Source organism: Rhea americana, unplaced genomic scaffold (assembly GCF_003343005.1).
Source record: "Rhea americana isolate MKP2758 unplaced genomic scaffold, rheAme1 scaffold_94, whole genome shotgun sequence".
NCBI classification, from domain to species: domain Eukaryota; kingdom Metazoa; phylum Chordata; class Aves; order Rheiformes; family Rheidae; genus Rhea; species Rhea americana.
This window is the reverse complement of record NW_028187133.1, coordinates 2,803,219-2,823,831: the sequence shown is the minus strand read 5'-3', so window position 1 is coordinate 2,823,831 and position 20,613 is coordinate 2,803,219. Positions and strand designations below refer to the sequence as shown.

Genomic DNA, 20,613 nt, shown 5'->3' with positions numbered 1-20,613 from the left:
CCACTCCTTTTGGCAGAAGGAATGAGCAGGGTGGAAACCAGACATCAGATTACTGATTCAGAGTTTGATCCCAGATGTGGGAGGAGAAATCTTTCTGGAGTTCCTCATAACTCGCTGAAATGAGATAGGCTGGTCCTGTTTGTGAGCAGCAAATGGATTAGATCAGCATGGAAGAACAGATAGGTAAGGAGAAGGGCCTGAAACACCGTGGTTTCAAAGAAGCCAGAAGGAAGGTATGTATTCGACAGAAAGCTTAATGCATCAAAAAGTAGGAAATAAAGTTGGTTTGTGAAATGTTTCCCTTAATACCATTCTGCCAGCTACCGAAGAGAGTTTTGAAATACAATCTACAAGTAATGTATTGGAATATGCGTAGGATGTGTGTTGGGGTTACTGGTAGAGGTGTTCACTGTATTATCAGCTCTACAGTAGCTTTTAATATAGGAACTTTGCTAAATCACTGAATCTCCTATGTGTTTAGTTTTGCCTTATGTAGAAGACGCTCTTTAAGTAGCTCTTTAATGTTCATTCAGGAAGATAAATCCCCGAGCATTTTCAAAACATCTTGAATTAGTTCAATGGCACTAACAAAACTTACAGTAATATTAGTCAAAAATATTTTGAATAATATTACTGTGCAACAGATTGCTACAAATTTTCTAATTTCTTTCTTTCTTTCCTCTCCTTACAGGTACATTTCATCAGCTCATGAATGGAAGTTTAAAAGACTTTATACAAAATATATGTGAAAATGGAAACTTCATCTTTGCTTTCATCCTTACATGATGAATGCAGACCAGACAACTACATTGAACCTCATTACAAGGAATGGTATCGAGTAGCAATTGATGCTCTAATTGAAGGAGGTGTAGAAGCATACAAAGAATTTCTTTCCAAAGAGAGATGCTCAGAGTTCCTAGCTGATGAGGAAATCAATTATATTTTGAATAATGTCCATAAACTTCCCCAAAACACAGTTTATTCTTCTAACCATGCCATTGATGACACCTCTTCTTCGGGAACCTACTGGCCTATTGAATCAGATGTGGAAGCTCCAAATCTTGACTTGGGTTGGCCTTACCTGATGCCTGGAATTTCTGGTGGCACAAACATTGACCTGCTTTTTCATCCACCCCGAGCACAGCCTTACACAATAAAGGAGACTATTCGGAAGATGATACGGGATGCAAGAAAGGTAAATGTGAAAAATATTCAAAAAATTAGCAATAACAATCAAGTTTTTGTTTTACAAAGGCATTTTTTTACCCCCACTGGCAGGAAAAGATGATCTTGCTGCTAACAATTTCACCTAAAAGGTTGTCCTGAGCTGAGCTCAGTCCCTTGCATATGTAATAATGTTACTAACCTTATTTACAAGGGATCAGAGATTAATTAAAGTATTTAATGAAACATAGTACCATTTTACTATTATGCTGACCAATTCATGAAATTTGTAGGTAATCAGCATACCCCTTCTTTGACCTCAGCTGAGTATATCTCAAGTGATAAAATTCTGTCTAACTTAAGGGCATACCCTAAGGTTTCTCTCCTGTGTCAGTGGGAATGAATATACATGCATGGGTTTGGTATGCTAGCCTTTGCTGTAAGAAAATAACATCCTAATGTACGTCGGAATCATCTCAGCTTTTCAATTTTGCATGTCAGCTGTCCTTGGAGACATTAAGCAGGAAAGTGTTAAAGAGAACTGAGAAGAAGGATGGAAAAAATAGATTTAGGAGACAAGGAAGTAAGGTTTGGTTGCTTACTTTACTTTAATTTCTGACTAACATCTAATTTATGGGGAATATGGACAATCTTCTGAATGTATTTATCTCTCCTCAGGAGAACTTTAGATCTTGAGTTTCCTAAGACAGACCGCACTTACACCTAGGTGAGGGAGTGCTGCACATACAAAATTCCTGTTGCTTGATAGAATCAAGCTAGGGGGAAAAAAATCATCAGTATGCAGTTCCGTTTGAGCTGGGGCCATATTACCGCTTTAAACAGATGTTACAAGGTTTCAGCAGTATTGTTAGGTAGTATATAATTGATTGTCACACKTTCTTCCCAGAGAAAGAGAATAATCTGTGCTTCAGACTTTTTTTGGTTGAAAAAATACAGATGATGACACAAAAAGAAGTGTTCCAGTGACACACATGCACTCCGTTTTCCTGGTACCTGCTCCAAACTCTTCCTTCCTATATCCTTTCTTCCTCCTTGCAACCTAGTGCTAACTTTAAATCCTGAGAAGGAGCTTTAAATAGAGTTACCACTTGACCTTTATCATGTCATTTATGTTGGACACCTACTGTATGCTCTTGTAGCAAGGAAGAGGAGAACTACTCTTCTCTCTTTTGTCCTTTTCAGAATGAGATCAAATTTAGTCTGATGTCTTCTATTTTCTGTTTTTCTATATAATGACATGGCCACATAGGATATAACATGGCCATAGAGTTAGCCTGGCCAATATACTGTGTTATCTTTTTTTCAGCTGGAGCTCCTGAGCTGTCAGTGTATCCCCTTTAAGGGAAAAAAGAATAACAGTTAGCTTTGTTGCCAAGACTAGATCAGTTTTGTGATGAGATCTTGCAGTGCCATAAAGAAATACTGTTTCCAGTCAAAGTTCGTGTGTTTCTATCTAGCTGTCTGTCTGCCTGCGATCTGAGCCCTTTCCAGTAGCTCTTTTGCACAAAGGGTTCTGTCTCATAAAACATCCTTTTAGGAAGTGTACATCCTCTAAATGCTGTTTTGTAGAAAAGTTAGATATAATTCTTACCTCTTTTTGAGAAAAAAAGGCTCAGTGCTTCCACATTAGTAAAGAGAATGTTACATACGTGTCGCTGTTCAAATGAGCTATGATGTGAGGTTTGCTTAGTTGATCTGTACAACCTCTAGGGCAACAACCATAACACTTCTGGTACAGTGATGTGGCTTGGCAGCTCCAGGAAGCAGCAATTAAGTCTGAAAGACATAGTGCTGTTTACTTCTTCTGTCTGCAAATACAAATGACATGCATAGAAAAGTTTAAAGGATCTGTAGGTAAGGTAAAGTAAGGTAATACATGCTCATAGCAGGCAAACATGCTGTAAACCTACTTCTCTTAAGCCACTTATAAATATATAGTTATATTAAATATCTTATAAATATATGGTTATATTAAATATGTTTTTTTGTAATGTAGTAGTGCAAACGTGTGTTCATATGAGGATTGTCAAAGAAAATAGAAAAAAWTACACATGAAAAAAACCACCTGTGAAGAATAAAGAACTTCTTCAGCAAATCATATGAACTGATGCCACTCTAAGCATGCTTTATGGGAATTTTAGCAAACTTCTGTGAGAAAATAAGAGAAAACAGACTTTTTGAGGCAAGAGTATTCATACCACCTAACTTTAAGCCCCAAACTAATACACATGAACCCATCAGATGAATGCACCTGAATTCACAGGCCATTTTCCCTAGGTTACCTGAACAGTTCATAGAGAAAGAAAGAAACCCACACACTCCTACAAGGGCAATTCAGGGAATGAAAGTTGCTCCACTGATTCACCCAATGAAGGAACTCTTCAAAGTATATAAACTAGCCCAAAAATTCATGAATGAGACTGATCCAGTCAAAACCTGGATTTTTTTTTAAATATCTGGAGATATATACGGGTAAGATGACCTTATTAGTGGACTCCCTCTTGACCTCTTTCATGCTTGATACATCAAAGTGTCACTCCTTAAAATGATTATTAGGTATGTTAATTTTGACCTTAAGGAGATATGTAGTAAACAACACTAGGCAACTCGTTATCTGACAGTGATTTTTCCTGACTAAAGAAGGAAAATCAATTGTAAGGCTCTACTATATTAGAGTAAAAACAGTGGGTACGATAAAATGTAAGAAAAAACTATTATTTACATTTCTTCAATGCATAATCTATGCATAAAAATTATGCACATCACCTTCATTGTAAATACATTTATTATGGAGTATAATGGAGTTTTTTCTATCAGAGAAGGGTCACTATTATTAGATCACAGAAAATGAAATATCCATTTTAAGAAGTAGAGATTTTGCTTTAGATGAATCCGTGTTTGGGAGCCCCTTCTGAAGACATATKAGGGTAGAGGAACTATGTTGTACATGGGGTGACATCTCAGTCTATGCTACAGCACTTCTGCTGGATTGGTATGTGGTCAGAGTGATGTCAGCAGAGCACCTTAGGTCAGACCTAATGTGCCAACAAAATGRGTTCACTGCTGGTGTAGCCTAGACCTCATCTCCAAATGATACAGCTTGACAACTGCCCTCCTCTGTCAACATAACCTGCATTCACACAAGGAGGCTTTTTGCCATGATTGTGTCAACTGGAGAGATACGAGCCCTTTTCAGATGTTGATACAACCATTCTAGAAAAAAGCACTGCTAGGTCTGTGTGACCTTAAAGATGGACAGACTTTTGTGAACAAGCCTTATTTCTTGTGTGTTTTTTGAGGATTTTATTTTTAAGCATTGGCAGATTTCTAGTTTCTCGGAAGCTTCAGGTGCAGCTACAGCCTGACTTATCCCAGCTGGACTGTCTGAACCACAACTGATGTTGTGTTTAGCAGTTTTTTCTGAGATGATTATTCATCTGGGAGACGGGATCAAGATGACTGTTCATCTGTGTCAAGTTTATGTGAAACTTTCTTCTCTTGCTATAAAGTAACATAGAGATTTCAGTAATGAAGTGTCCTTTCCCTGTATGACTTTTCATAACTGTTGCCTTAAAACTATCAGATAAGAGGCTTGTACATTGTGCAAGAAATGTCTTGTACTGTCTGCTCAGGTGTCACCAAAGTGAGACAACTGGGAAGGGTCAGGACAGAGCAACCAAAGGATCCTTCTGGCAGCATGTTTTTCTCTTTCCTTACTAACTGCCTTCCTCTCTCCACCAGCAAGACATTCCTACATAGTTTTAGAGAGAAGGTACAGCTCTGAGTCTTTTAGATTGATATCAGATAAGGATCAGCTCTTCCTGGAGAGAATTCAAACCTGTTTTTTTTTAAAAGAACCCTGTTTTCCAACACAAGGCAGAAAACACTCAAAGGCTTCCCTGCCATACTTTGGGGATTTTTGATGGAATATATTGAGYTACCCACTACACAGTAAATATGCAGTACTTTTCACTGATTTCATTTCATTCCATTCAAATAGACTGGAATTCTTAAGCTTGGATTCCTAAAATCAGTGATAGGTGTGGAGATTTTCAAAAAAAGTTATTTATTTAGAAGCCTAAGTAGAAATTTAGATGGTTAACATGTTACTATTTGGGGAAAATAAAAAAGGCCCTTGTTTTCACTGAATTACTCATGTGATTAAACTCTTTAACATGAAGAAAGAGCACAGATCTTGGACCCATAGAATAAAAAGTTGTTACACTTAAAAGACATTGTTATTAAATCTTGCTGGACCTATTGGAGATAGGCCTTTAGAAAGTCTTTCTTTGATTCTTGTGAGAGCGAGTTGTGCTCAAAATGTGACCATGATTCCTGTGTTGTCTTTTAGCTCACTGGACTTAATCAAATACAGTTGACTCAGCTTATAATTATATAAAAAGGAAAAAAAAATCTGCTGGTGAGATTTATCATTTTGTTTGTTTTGTGTTGTTTCAGATTATTTATTAAAAATGATTATTCACCATTGTTCTCCTTCTTTGGCCATGGGCATAAGGGCAGTGACAGTTATCTASTACAAGCTACATTCTAGTCTGAAAGAAAATCAACTTCTTTGCATGACTGTGTGAAAAGAGATGTTTCTATACAGAAAGAAACTTGTAAAATATGGGTGTGGAAGACTATGTTGAGCAATCCTTTTTCACTCTCTCGACAATACTCTTTGCCAACTATTTTAAATATAATTTGAACAGAGACGGGATCAGTGATAATGAACTGTGCTTGAGGCAATGCTTGTCTTAGCTCATTAATTGCAGCAGTCCAGGTAGATGGGAGAGAGGGGCCACATTTTATTGTTCTTTAAAGCTAGAGAAATCTGCTGAATTCAGGGAAAGATAATATGTAGGTGAAATAATCATCCTGCTGAAAAGTTTGGTATGTTATTTGTAGAATGATAAACAGTGGATATCTTTTTAAAGATGACAGTAACACGTAGAAAAACTATTCTCAACTACAAAGGCCTCTCACGTGAGTTGAAGACGTATAGGTGCCATTCTCCCTGCTAAAATGTTCTGCCATGCAAGGATTTMTGCAGGTGCTTTTTGGTTCAGTTGCTATGAAATAAGCATATTAAAAGGATTCATCATTCGCTTCTGTTAAATGGTTTCCTGTTGTTTGAAAACCAGCATGCTGGTTGTGTATRGTTTCCAGGTGAAACATAACTGTAAGCTTTTGATAGATGTATTAGAGAGAGTGAGGTCGTGTCCCAGCTTTTCTAACCACGTCGGGCACGTGCCGTGCATCGGAAGACAGCATTTTTCTTGTTCCTTGCGCTGTGTGACTCAATGTCTCTCTCTCTCTCTCTCTCTTTTTTTTTTTTTTGGACCTCCTCTCACAGTGAGTAATTATTTCAGGTATTTAATCTACTTGGGTTTGCCTGTGGAGTCCTCCCGCTATTTTACTTGCCTGTCTCCCTCTACTGTTCCCCCCACCCCTGAAGTGACAGAGCAGTCACAGTAATAAATTTACACAGTATACAAAGAACGCAGGCGTTAATGCAATAAGTTTGCAAGTACTTACGTACTTTTATGTGACCATTTGGATTTCCAAGGAGCAGAAATGCTGATTTAATTGCCAATATGAAATTCYCTTAACATCTCCTAAATTTATGACTTACCAAGAGAGTTTTGGTAAGTTTGCTGGAGAAGAGGTTTGAACTGGTTTGAATGGGGAAGTTTAAGAGGAAAGGGATGTGAAAGAATACAAATCACCCACTTCGATTGATTTGACAGGACTTGATCCAGTATTCCTGGAACTTCTGTGAAAGGCATTTCTTATAGAACAGATGCTCTACACCCTATGCTCACCATTTTTCCTAGTATTTTTTCCTGATAGGTAGGAAGGATCTAAAACTGAAAAGCAGATAGAGGCTAGGACTGAAATGGGGAGTGGAAATCTCTGAAAAAATCATGTAATCTGTTCGTGTGTTTTTTACCTCATAGGTTTGTATCGGGTAAAAGCTTTGCAATACTGCTTGCAGTATTTGCTAGTTGTATTTTATAGTAAAAGATATCATGAATTAATGTATAGGTATTGTCATATTTATGTCACAACTGGGCTAATGTGTTATCAAAATATTACACATCTGTGATGGTTTTAAAAATAGGGAAAATTAAAGACCAGATCTTATAGGCAGGTGTATTCCTTTATTATATCTGTCTAGTTCACATATATAAGAAGTAAGTAAATGCATATGCTTTGTACCAGTATTTTTTCATTAAAACCTTTTCCATTGACATAAATCTTTGTCAGTCAAAACAGTGCTATTAAAAAGTCATTTAGGCTTTTTGCACATTCAGTAGATTAAAAATGTCCTCTGTTATATTCAACAAAAACTTTATAGTAAATCATTCTGAAGTAATTATAAGTAAAAGTCTGGTTTTAATATGAACCTGTTGATTCAAAATTATTTTGCCCAGGCAGAGTGCTTGTTTTGGTGCTCAATCCATTAGGTTCTGGTGGTTTTTGCTCCCCTTTTCTTGCTTGGTGAAAGAAGACTGATAAAGTTGAAGTGATATTTTTGTTCTTCTGAGTTCCTATCCTCAAGAGATCTGAGTTTTCTTAATTTCATAAATTCAGCCAGAGAACAGTTTTGCCTGAGGAACTATAGGCTTAATCACTTCACATTTGTTATTGCCATAGGCCTTTTCTGATCCTTTACAGTTTTAGCACTGCTTTGTGATCTCTAATAGCCTTCTGGCATAGCCAGTGATGCTCTGAGGAGTGGGGGCACATTTTGAGCAATTTTAAACTTTAAATTCATTTGCTATGTATCAGAATTTGGAAACTAGATATTATACTACATAAGCTAGAATTTAAAAAAGAACAGAGCCTGATATAAGTGATCCTGCCTTACTGTATCAGTATTTGCATAATGCAATACAACAGAAACTGTGTGGAAAATGGAGAATCACCGAAGTGGACCAAAACAGTCCTGAAGCACAAAAATATAAAGAGAGCTGCCAGTTTAAAGTCTCCCGTTCTTCTGTTCGGAAGGAGTGAGATTGAAAGTCCTTTAGTCACTTGTATTAAGTTTCCTATTACATCAGATGAAACTATAAGTATCTACTTCACTTGAAATTATTTCAGAAAAATTTGCTTGAAGATCAGTAATTTTCCCCGGAGCGTACTGCAAGTATTCCAGGGCAGGTGATACAGGAGTCAAAGTACACTTTAGAATTTCCCTCTTCAAAAGAAGTGCAGACTTTGCCATTGATATCAGTGCGATCAAGATTTTTCTTTTAGCCAGCTGTTAAAGTAAAGCATGTCTATAATCATTTACTAGTAAAGAGGTGCTATTCTGTACAATAAAAGTTAAAGTACAAATTTTCAAAAATGCTCTCAGCATGCTTTCAATTGGGACATCAGAGGGCTTTGCACTGAAAAAATCCCGCTCTAATCTATTTACCTTAGAGAGGAAAGACGTGCTGGTTGTCAGAACAGCCATGAGGTGTGGGTAGAATTGAGTTTGCTATGTTATAGTAGATTCTGCTGACTTCCATAAAATGACTCATGTCAGTAGATCCCTTCAAAATAAATAATTGCAAGATCTGCCTATGGCTTGCTTGAGCAATGAGGTTAATGATTTTTCAGTATAGAGACCACTGATCAGTAAACCAGTTGAATTTGCACTRAAGTTATTTTATCATAAATATAGAAGTGGAAGCAACTAAACTAGCCATCTGTGCTTTCCTTACCTTTGTTTGAGATGTTTTTCAGTGTCTTGTGCAATTGTTTTCCTAGGCTGTAAACATCATTATATTTTGCTACATGTCTGTGTAACATACAGTTCACTAACTGTCTTCACTAGTCTTCCTGAGTATTGCCAGTCACCAAATATGACAGCTACAGTATGAACAGTAGATTCAGAATTTATATACATTCCTTTATCCATAGCTATCAAAGAACATGACCAAGTGTTTCCAGTTTTACAGATGAGAATACTGAGCCATAAGGACATTAAATTAATACATATCACAGTCAAAAAAATAAAATTATAAACCAAAAGCCCGAGAGTAATACCCATTAGYAAACAGTACTCCCAGCAAGTAGGGGCTAGGTTTCAAGTATTTATTTTCTTGTTTCTGTGGTTTTAATTGATATAAAATCTTAGTGATGCATTTAGCATTATAAAAGTTAACTACTGAGAAATGCCTCTGCTGCTTCATGAATGTTTGCATTAGTACATGCCTACAGCTTTGTAGCGCTTCCTTTTCAAAATATTTGTGAAAGCATGAAGTCCTTCCTTATCTTCAGATAAAGAGGGTGTATCTTCAAGACACAGACAGAGTGTTCTGGTACCTTGAGTAAGAGCAGATTATCTTAACCGCTCCTGGCTCTGCGTCTGGAGTGCTGGCACTTACTGCTCAGAAGAGGGAAGACGTGAGAGACCAGAATCGTCAAAACCCGGATCGCTGGTGTCCTGTGTACCCGCCAGCAGCGCCGGTGGGCACGCAGCCGCCTTGGAAAACTTTTCAAGGGCATCTTTTATTCAGGGCTTTTTGCTGTCTGTGGCACCAGCTCTCCTCAAGCCTTTTCACTGCGGCAAGTGATGGTGCTGTCAGAGAGAGGAAGCTCTGTGGTGGGGTAGTATGGAAAGATTATGCACTAGCTCTCCGATGGGTGAAAAGACAACTTTGATATACCTACTCCAGCCACCAGCAGCAAGGCTTGTGCTGTAGCTCCAGGTGCAGGTGGCCAAATGGCTGTGCCCTCAGTTCAAACAGCAGCTGGGACACCTTGCCCTTCTTTTCACACTGTTTCTGGGAGCTTCAGACACTCTTAGCCAAGCAGGCTGCACTTGAGCTCGCCAAGCGTCCCTTACAGCTTAAGCATGAGGCAAAGCACGAGCTTTGCACCTCCTCATTCAGCTGAACGGCATCAGCCTGCAGAGGGTATTGTGGTTAGTGTTTTCCTACTAAGCTTTGAATGCTCAATACACCCGGCATAAAAGTCAGGCTAGGGTGAAATAACTGGCACAGAAGAGCAAGTGCCTGCGGCTTGTTGGTGGGACCCTTAGCACAAAACAGGAGCATAGCCACCAAAGGACAGCCGCCTTTAAAGCGTAATGGTCTGTGAAGCTGTCCGCGGCTCTGATCATTTCTTGGCACTGCCCAATGGTAGATTTGCACAGGCACACAATAATTGCCTGAAAAGTCACTGTCAACGGTTGGTTAGTTTGGTTTTTAAATAATAGGCGGTGTGTGTGGCTGCCCATTGACTGTTTGACAGAAGTCCATAAATTGTCTTCTCTGGGGCTAAAAATATCAACCATCAACTCTTCCAGTACTAGAAATTTTTATGAATCTACAGAAAGGTGCTTTAGTATGTACTAAAAAAGCTATGTTATATTCCTCAAAGGAAATACATTAGAAATGAGGAAACTATGCAGAGAGATGAAATTGGGAATTATGACTAATTCTTCTATTTCTTATTTAAAATTTTATTTATTATCACTATTTCATGTTTTGGTGCTATATGACCACCAGGCTGACATTTTAAGTGACTGACTGAAGTAATGCTGGAATAGTATTTTTGAAGTAATTTCATTATCTATTTTGTTCATGTATTCTAATCTTATTGAATTACACTAACAGTCACTTGTGCCAGAAATCTTATTAATCAGAGGATTTGATTTCTTATGCATAAGTTAAATTGAATGGGGACGTTGTAGTCCTGGTCTCAAGTGCCGAGATACATTGCAATCTCCTGTTCTAGGAATTCTCCCTTAAGTAAGGACTTAATGCTGCCACTTGACGTTCAAAAGAGTTAAACAATATCTTTGCAATGTGCTCTCAAGAGCCCAGGAAACTCTTCTGTATAAACTTTAGAGCTGTGCAAAGACAGGGCTCTGTGCGCTTTCTGAGGAAGTAAAAAAAGGAAGGAAGAGATGTGTGCCTCGCATGTCTTGAGGCTTTGGACCTAGAAAAAGGAGATCTCTGCTAGTCCTTTTAGTTGCTGGAAGGCTTCTTACTAAAAGTCTTTGCAATGACTAAACGCTGTTGAGACCTCCTGCAGGAGCAGAACACTGGAACCAGCACACAAAGGAAAATGCCAGCAGCTGGGAGTGCTTATGACTTACAGTGTCACGTAAATGCAGATGCAGAAAAATGCAGATGGTCCAATATTCCCTTCACTTGGGTTCTACTCTATTCTAGATCACGTTTAAATTGGTAGGAGCTCCATGAGAATCAGTACAAAATGGGACAAGAACCATGTACCTAAGGTCTGTAATATGCAGAGACATCTCTGCTTTTACCCCCAAACTGACCATGCAGTAGGATGGGAAGCTTACATGTTTCTGTTTGTAGTTCCTCTTCCCTGCCTCTCCCTCTCCCCTCCCTCCACCTCTTCCTTCGCATGCAACCCTCTCTCCTCTGCAATTGTTTCGGTCTCATCCTGCATCTCAGCCAGAGGTGGGCGTGTACTGTCTGCTGCCCGTATTTTTGACACCTTTCTTGAATGCAGTTCCAGGCATGGATGTTAGGGACATGGGCTGCCTCTTACGTCAATAAAGAAATGTTGCTGCCTTGGAGGGTGCAAGTCACCACACCTGAGCAAGCGCTGCTTTGAGTCTTTGCACTATCCTCTGTCTTCCCTGGTGAGAAACGGTGAAATATCATCGTGACATCAGAACGGTGCTGCTGCTTCTGAATAGTTAGTCACGTCACTTGTCTTTGGCAGATTTCTGACTATTTATCTGTAGATCTGGTACATTTAATATTAAAGGAGATATAGGTTCTGAATCAAAAAGAAGCGTTTTATTTGCTCTTTGTTTTATTTTGGAATAATTGAAGTTTAAAATTTTATTTTCAACTTTTTTTGCAACGAGGATAAAGTTTAAAGGTAGAACTTTTGTGTATCAGAGGTTACAATAAACTTTTCCATTACAAAAATAAATGCCAGATACTTTATATAATTGTGTCAAACAACACATCTGACAAAAATTAGAAAGAAATTTTGTATTTAGTAAAAGGTAGAGAAAAAATAATACTCAAAAAAGATACTTTTTTCTTCTTAAAATAAAATTAGTTCCATAATCCTGAGAGGATGCTCTAAGTGACCCTGCTAAGCAGGGAGATTGGACTAGATGATCTCTGGAGGTCCCTTCCAACCTTACCGATTCTATGATTCTATGTAAATTGATGAACATGAGAAATTGCATTAACTTAATATGCATGTGTGTTTGCAAGATGAGGCCTAGGAATCTGACCATGTATCATTAAGAATCTAATTTTAAATTTTTAAATAGTCTCTTCCTCTTAAATGTGTTTGCCAAGAAAGAATACCTGACAATATTTTTTCACCCTTAACTGTATATAAATGGCCTGATGCAAAATAATTGGGTTTTGTGCTAGCAAATTTTAAGAGTTTCTGCTTCGGATAGAGGCTTGGTTATCTTCTGCCACATTGCACAGACTAAATTTTCTTACATATATTGCAAGGACAATTCTACAGAGGAGTTTCTCAATCTGTACTCTATGGCTTTTGAAATGATTGCAAAATTTATATTAGAAATAAACACATGTATTTTTTCATGCTTACCAACACACACGCAAACAAAATGAAAGAAGTAGAAATAAGAAGTGAACGCCAGGAATGTAGGTATTATGATAGAACTGCCCAAAACACTTTATGATTTTTTTTATGCTGCATATTCTTAAATTAAAAATAAAATACCTTGAGAAATACTTCCATAGACAATTGTGGCACTACAATGTTAGAAAATGTGGGTGCACAAAGGCAGGCATACTTAGTTTTGAATTTTGCTAGTGATGTTTCAAAACTAGAGATCAGAATTTCATGATCTGTTATATTCCATGGAGGGACATGTGTTTATACTCACTGAGAAGGTGACTTGCCACATTTAATTATATAAAATAGTCCCTCTTGAAATTTAAAGTAAAAAAAAAGAAAACAGTTTAATATGTTAATCTAGTTCATAACTTAGCTGTTTTTAAGATAGTAGACTATACATAACAAATATAGAGAGATTTAGAAAAAAAGAAAGAATTTAATTTCTGAAATTTCTAGTAAGAGTATTTAATCAAGTGCAGACATTCAAGTTAGCAATCTGAATAGTGTATATGATATCAGAATTAAATTGAATTGAATTTTGATCTTTGATACACTTTTTCTATAGAATGTGTATAGTTTAAAGACAAAATAAAAAACTTTTAACAATTCTTTCTGATTTCCAGCAAAGTACATATAGTGTTTTATGATATGAAAACATTATGCTGAGTAAGAAATGAAAAGTTGTAAGGGTTTAATTCCAAATGTAGAAATCTCACCATATTGTTTTAATCTGTCTTTTTGATCATTCTTGTCTAAAGGTAAGTACGCCGCAAAGTTTAGGGAAAAGAGAGCCTAAAAGAGTAAAAAATACAGAAAAGCTTCTTACTGATGCCAATTTCTGGAGATGTTACTGACTACTATGCTAAATATTTTCCTGTTTGGAAAATTGGAAATTACAAGAGAAATCACTATGGCAAAACTTTGAGTTGTTTCTGTAGTAAGGAGAATTTCAGAAATATGAAGTGATGTGACATAGGAATTAAAAATAATCGGTACTGTAATTGTTGTGAATGAGAGTCTTCCATTGATTTTAAATTCTGTAGAATTGAACTACAGTAAAAAATACACTCAATTACATTTTCACATCATAATATATTTACCTTTTCAATAGTTATTATGAATAAGTAATGTTTATAGCAATTGCAGTATAAGTAATGGATTCTGATCTGTTCTGTTTTTGTTCTTAAATTGCTTTTCCGTGGCTGTGGATGGAATTTTAGTCCAAAACAGTAACACATAAATCAGACTGCTTACTTAATCTTGTCACTATGAGTAGTTCCCAGTAGGGCAAATCTGTTTACTTAAAAAGGGGGAAAAAAGTAACTTTAAATAATTTTCAAGTGATCTATGTAAACAGGTTATGTAATATTTATATTAGTAAGTATGAATAAACACACACATACACACACTCTGGAATTTAATTGAAAAGTTTACTATTAGCAGCTACCACAATAATACTATAGCACCCTGGGCTGAAATGCAGAACACTGAATATGATATATGAGAAAATTCTTTCATGGTAATCATTAACATATATAATGCATTACGTTTTAATATTTTAGTGCATTATGAAAAATGAGAATGGCATTTCACTTAGGACATGTTTAATTCATTTCAAAGTCATGACTGGACCTTGAAGGTCAGCAGGTTGTCCAGGAAGGATTTTAATATTAATAAACGATAGCATCTTTTTTTTTCTTTTTTCAAATTTGTTAAAAAACATAAAAAAAAACAGGAAAATATCAAATGTTTTATTTTTTTCAGGTAGCCAAATGTTCCTTAGTGTTTCAGAGAATTATTCAAGTTGTAGTTTTGTTTATTTGCTTTCTTGTTTAAAGGTGCTTTCAAGCAATTGTGACTGGGATTTTGAAGAGAATGAATTTGAGAAACATATTCAGCTAAGACTTCCTGCATTGAAAATTCATTCTCCTCAAAATCACAGTGAGAAAACTTTAGTTTTGGGCTGATCATGTAGCCACCATTTCCCCTACAAGGCAAATCATGATTCTGTTATTTTACAGAATGTGATTTTTTCTGCATAAAATTAAATTCAGTCTTCTTTACTTCTGGATTGTATGCTGCTGTTTGTACCCTATCTATAAGTGCTCTCTGTAGGCCCTATCATTGCTTTTCTTTTCAATTGTAATTAATTATTGACTCTATTGGAAGCTATTGTGGAGCATAGCAGAGTAAACATGATCCTGTAGTCAATATTTTTATCCTTTAAAATCTCAAAGCTTAGTATTAGTTTTCATTGGCCTCCTTGTTAATCTTTCCAGTCATTTCCAGACTGCAAAATCATCTGAGGTTGTTAAAACTTAGTAAATTCACAGCTTTTGATGCCAGAAGGGGCTATTATGATAATGAAATCTGACCTCCTGCATAGCACAACCCCTAAACGATTGCATCTTCATGGAGTTGATACTGAGAATAAATTTGACCGTGAACACTTGTGTATTAGTCTCAGAGTCAGCACTTCTGGGTGCCTAGTTCATAATTACTTGCGAGATTAGATTTTTTTTGCAGTAGTGCTTATCGAATTTGCTTAAAGAAATCCATGTGCAGGGCAGAGATTGCATCTCCATGAGCATCTCCTCAAGATGCTTGAGGGATGGGCAAAGAGGAGAAGGTGCAGAGGATTTCTAGGTCTCGGGCCAGGTCTGGAGGCTGAGGCTCAGGTTCTCGCTGCCGCTGAACGCCTGCAGGGGTTGCATTCAGCGGGGCTTTGGGGTGCTCAGCATCCCCGTGAATACAGGCCACTCCTGTTAACGTGGCACGGTAAACGGCAGTGAAGAGGTTCACAAGAGGCAGGGCGTTTCACCTGGCCAGAGCACCGCGTTAGCGTGACAGGAGTGTTTCCAGTCCTGTTTCCAGTAACTAAAGTAGTTAGTGATGGGCTGACTCAGATGCCTCTATGCAGGACAGAAATATGAGATACACACACGCCCTTCCTTATGTATTTTCAGTTTCCCGGATAAAAATAGCTGTAATAATGTTATTCCCACATTTATGAAGTGGTTTGAGATTTACATATTAAAAGCTCTCTATATGTGCTTAAGTGTAAGTAATTTAAGTAGAGTTTAAAGATCTGCATATTCTTCTGGTAGAGTTTCTGAGCCTTTTATACACAAGAAACAAAGTAGAAATCTAAAGCCAGACTTCAATAAGCTTTAATATTTTTAGTTATACTGTGAATGATTTGAAAGGCCATACATAACATCAGTCCATTAAAAAAAATATTTCTGTGCTAATATCCTCTAGAACTAGCTAAAAATATTTTTTTGAGTGATTCACATGCTTTTTTAGTTCCATGCATTTGTACAGATTCAACAACCTTTTTCATCCTTAAAAAAAARGGGGGGGGGAAATGTTATTCTTTGTCTTCTTGTTGCTAAATATAAAAGTCTTSTGATTCAAAGCATTTGTCTAAAACTTGGAAAACTTGCATACAAATTTCTCGTAGTCCACAGACTTCCTATTTATCTTCTGCAAGTTATTTTGACTTAGTTTCTCAAAGTTGTTTAAGTTCTTTAATCCCACAGAAACTAAACGCTTAGCGTGCTTCTCTATAAAATGTGAACATTTTATAGCATTTTCAAATCTCAGAGTGATTCATGAAGACAAATACATAGTCTGAAGTAATCATTAACTAGGGACAATGAATACAGTATCAAGTACTTAAAGCAGAATCCACCTTCTCAAGTGCTTCTTATAGTTTAAAACTTTATATTTCATGTCAACCATTTCTGTGTTTGTTCTTGTCCAAGAGGTTGGTTGGTTGTGAGTTTGCTTTAGCCTGCTCAAGTGGGAATATTTCAGCCATATCCACATAGGCAGTGGAGCATCGTGCCCTTCATTGTCTGTGTCCTGCTGTTACTTTTTTCACAGTAAAAACTGAGAGAAACAAGKAAGTATTTTTGTTGATGTTGTTTAGTCAAAATACTGTTTCTGACTTAGGTCACATTGAATGCAGTGAATGCTCTATGTGTCCATATGAATCCATGTAAAACTCCTGAAAGTTTTAGTGCTGCATACCTGACAGTTGGTTCATTGCAAAAACTGTTTCCAGGTCAACTAAGATAAATATATATATTGCATTTTTTAATGGAGTTCTTTCCTGACAGCTGTACCTCAGGTACTCTAGCAAATGCGGATTGTACCAGAGACAGATCTAGAAAGAAAGACTCCGAAGAACAGCAAGAGCTATATGCCCTTTAAACTGAGCAAGAAAAAAGAGGATAAAAGCAATCCTATTCTTGCACCAGAAATGAGTGTTGGTGTTTTGACACCTTTTACCAATGTGAAATGTTTATTTTTTTTTAATCTGAATGAGGCTAATATTAGAATTTTCATGTTTCTTTTTCAGTCAGTGTGTATGTGCATGCATTCCTCTACATGCATAGCTACACACTGCATTATAGAAAACATTTTTAGGGATGTACACACAAAGAGAATGCATAACAATCTAGTATGGAGAATTCTTACTGGCATGAATTTGGAAAGGGCAAGTTACTCAAGGGGAGATCTTTCCTGAGATCAGAAGGATACTTCAGAAGAACAAATGCTTATTTGAAAGGTACTATTTTGCATCAAAAGGTAGTTATTTTCCAAAGTGTTCTTGGAAAAAAAAWTTTACCTCTGCCACAAAGGTATCACAGGTTCTTATCTCCATCTTTATTTCAAGCAACGCAAGTCAAATGCCTTGCTGTGCTATTAGCATGCTTGGTACATTTTTTAAGAGCAAGTTTTCCAGCGAAATGTGTCTAAATGTAAGTCCATGGGTGGCATGCTCAGTGGTGTTTCTATCTTTATTCCTTAGCTCCTTATGATTAGGAGATTGGTTCCTTTTTGATGGCAAAACAAGTGAATTAAATCTTCGATCTCTCCACCCCTCATGATGACTTGCATAAATACCCCTGAGGTATACATCTGTTTAGCATGGAAATGATTTTTGGCTGCAAGTACTTCAATGAAACAYGGGCAGCAAATCTCTCAAAGAAAACTGCTTTAGAAAGTTACTTAAGAGCTGCAGTAGGAGCTGCTGAGACTGTTTCTCCTTCATTCTTAAATCTAGGTGCCTTCTGTGATGTTTTAAGAGACTGAAATTCTATTACTCCTTTGCCTGCTGGGAGTTTTCCATTTTTTTGCTGGTGTTCAGCATGCGTCAGGATTCGTTCTTTAGTTATCATTACCCAGTGTATATGGGGGGGTGTAACAGACATATAATATGCATTAGAAAGAATATAGAAGAGGAATGATCTCACATACAGTAGTACAATGGAAGACTTGAGATAACATGTTTCTTTTCTATGCATTAATAAAACCCCATTTATTTACCATGTTGGTTGCTGGCTCAACGGAGTATAAAAGATTCAGTTACTTCCRCCCAGAAAACTCATTTATTTTAGTAAGTTTTGTTCATTTTATTTATTCATGAGTGAATGCTGCAGATTACCCTTGTGAGGATGAGAAGGAAGAGAGCAGATCACGAGCGTGAGCTCCCAGTGCCCGTCGGTGGCTGAACGGGAGCAACTGGATCCCAGAATCCTGACCCGCCGTTCAGCCGTTGTCTCTTCTTCCCTAGCTACATCCCAGAAATGGCCTGAGAGTTTGATTTAAGAACAGCCTGCAAATACACTGAATACACTTTTAAACACTAAAAATAAACATTTATATTTAAATGAAAAGACTAGTAGATATCAAAGATGATGCATTGTGATTATCTGCTCTGACTTTATCACAAAGACCAAATAATCTTTCCGGTGATTTTACATAATTGCAGAATCAAATTGCAAATGATGAACTAACACTTCTCCTGTGGCCTTGCTGAAGGGCTGTGTGTTGATCAGTGAGAGCTCATTCTAATTGCATGTACAAAAAATAGCTCCGGTGTCATCAYGATTATCCTCATGCTGTATGGCTTGTAGTCTGACAAAGGTGGTAAGTCAAAATTCAGCTCACATTGAGAGCGAAAGATCAGCTCAGCAAAACCTGGCAGCGTAAGAAATGTTTTGTTCTTTTTTTTTTTTTTTTTTTAAGAAAAATCTTGGTTTTATTCCTTTCCTTTGTCTATTGATTTGCTACTCTCTCACTCTCTGGGGAAGATTCACCTTTGGACAAAAATGATCAGATTTCCCTTAAAAAAGCTTTCAAAGGGTTTTACAATTGAAATAATTTTTAAAATAAAATGTTTTTTAAAAATAGTAGTACGAAAATTATAACTCCTTCAGCTAGTAGGAAATTTAATTGTAATTTCTCTCCTTTTCCTGTTTTTTAATTGCTGCACTTGATTCAGGAATTAGACTTGTTTAGTACCTTATTTAGCTCCTATTCACTATCCAGTCCATTGGGATCTACAAGAATTCCAGAATTTCTTATCTGCTTCATCTCAGTTTGCTTCACTGGAGATTTGAGCATTTTTTTAATTACTTCCCCATTATTCCAGACGTCTTGCTGCATTTGGTAATGTGCACCAAATTTTAAATTTGTTTTTTTTTTCTTGAAAAGCTGCACATAATTACTTATTAACTAGATTAATCTTTTCTTATCTTTAGGACATTCTGCTGATGCTTTTAGACAAGTCCACAGTTATTTTTCTTTTTTTCRTCTGATCTGTAATAAATCATCTAGCATGCCAGGGAAATGGATTTCACCCAAAGATCGCATCATGATTTGCAGACAATAGTTAATTAATTAGTTTCTCAACCATTCTTTAAAATAGATGAAATTAAAATGCAACCTATTAGCACACCATCATTAACAATAAATCGCAACATGAAGTGTAGCTGCTTTATAAGCAAGTGGTGTAATCCATTTCTCTCTAATATCAGTCAAGGTTGCTAAAGCGAAGCAGAGCATAGCTCTGCTGAAGTGACACCATGTTAAAGAAATAAAGAGTTAAAATCATCTGGCTGGCTTGGTGGTTTACCTAATGTTCAGATGTAATTATGGGCCATACAGACATATCCCGAAATATATTATGTCTGTAGTACGTGTTGCAGAGTTCTGATCAGGTTTTGTTGCTGTTGCTTTTGTTAGCAACACAGAAAATTGCTGTGGGTATTTGTCCAGATATGGTATTTTTACTTGTAAATGCATTTTACTATGTCACGTTTAGCAACTGTCTATCCATTAAACAAAATGGAAAAATTTTAAAGGTGAATATGTGGGATATATATATGTCAGGTCAACAGAGAACTTGTCCAAGTTAAACCCGGAGTTAAACCACCTCACCATTCACCCTCTTCCATTTATATAGGAGGATCASTGGCTTTCCTTCTTACTGACCCATAACGGACCTGTGAGCAGTAATTGTAAGCAGCCTGGATTATGTATTTTCTGGTTTATGCTAACCATGTTATTAACTAAATTGAGCTCCTTGAACAAAATTAGGTAACCCTATAGGACCTGAGGTGGCAGTGAAGTTAACAGTATCTATAGCAAAAGGTAAAAACTTTGTGGTGAGTATCAGGAAGATACTGTCATAAAATGTGCAGTAAAAAGTGACTTTATTTTTAAGTTGTTGCTATTTGTGTGATATGTGTATGAACACAGTTAAAACTCATGTCACTATCCAAAATCCAAATCTTTTTCATTCTCAAATGTCACTGACTTTGAAGTTCTTGAGAGGGGTTATGGTGAGAGGAAGGGAGGGAGGAAGAAAGGAAAGAAGGAGAGAAGGAAGGAAGGAAATTCTGCTACAGTGACTTTGCATACACCTTTGTGGCAACCATAGGAATATCTTTAATATCACTGAGCTACAAATTCTGCTAGAAATCCCCACATTCAGTCATAATGTTTTCAAAGGGCAGTTGCTTTAAATACCTCTCCATT

General features: G+C 36.8%; 1 protein-coding gene across 1 annotated transcript in view; it reads left to right on the top strand.

The window, feature by feature from the left end:
* Positions 1-729: 729 nt before the first annotated feature.
* SACK1B (scaffolding CK1 anchoring protein B) overlaps positions 730-20,613 on the top strand; it is a 41,208-nt gene continuing 21,324 nt past the window's right edge. Inside the window, exon 1 of the mRNA XM_085324843.1 lies at positions 730-1,195. Coding sequence (XP_085180969.1) covers positions 752-1,195 — 444 coding nt within the window. The 5' untranslated portion in view covers positions 730-751. The remainder of the gene's footprint in view (positions 1,196-20,613) is intronic.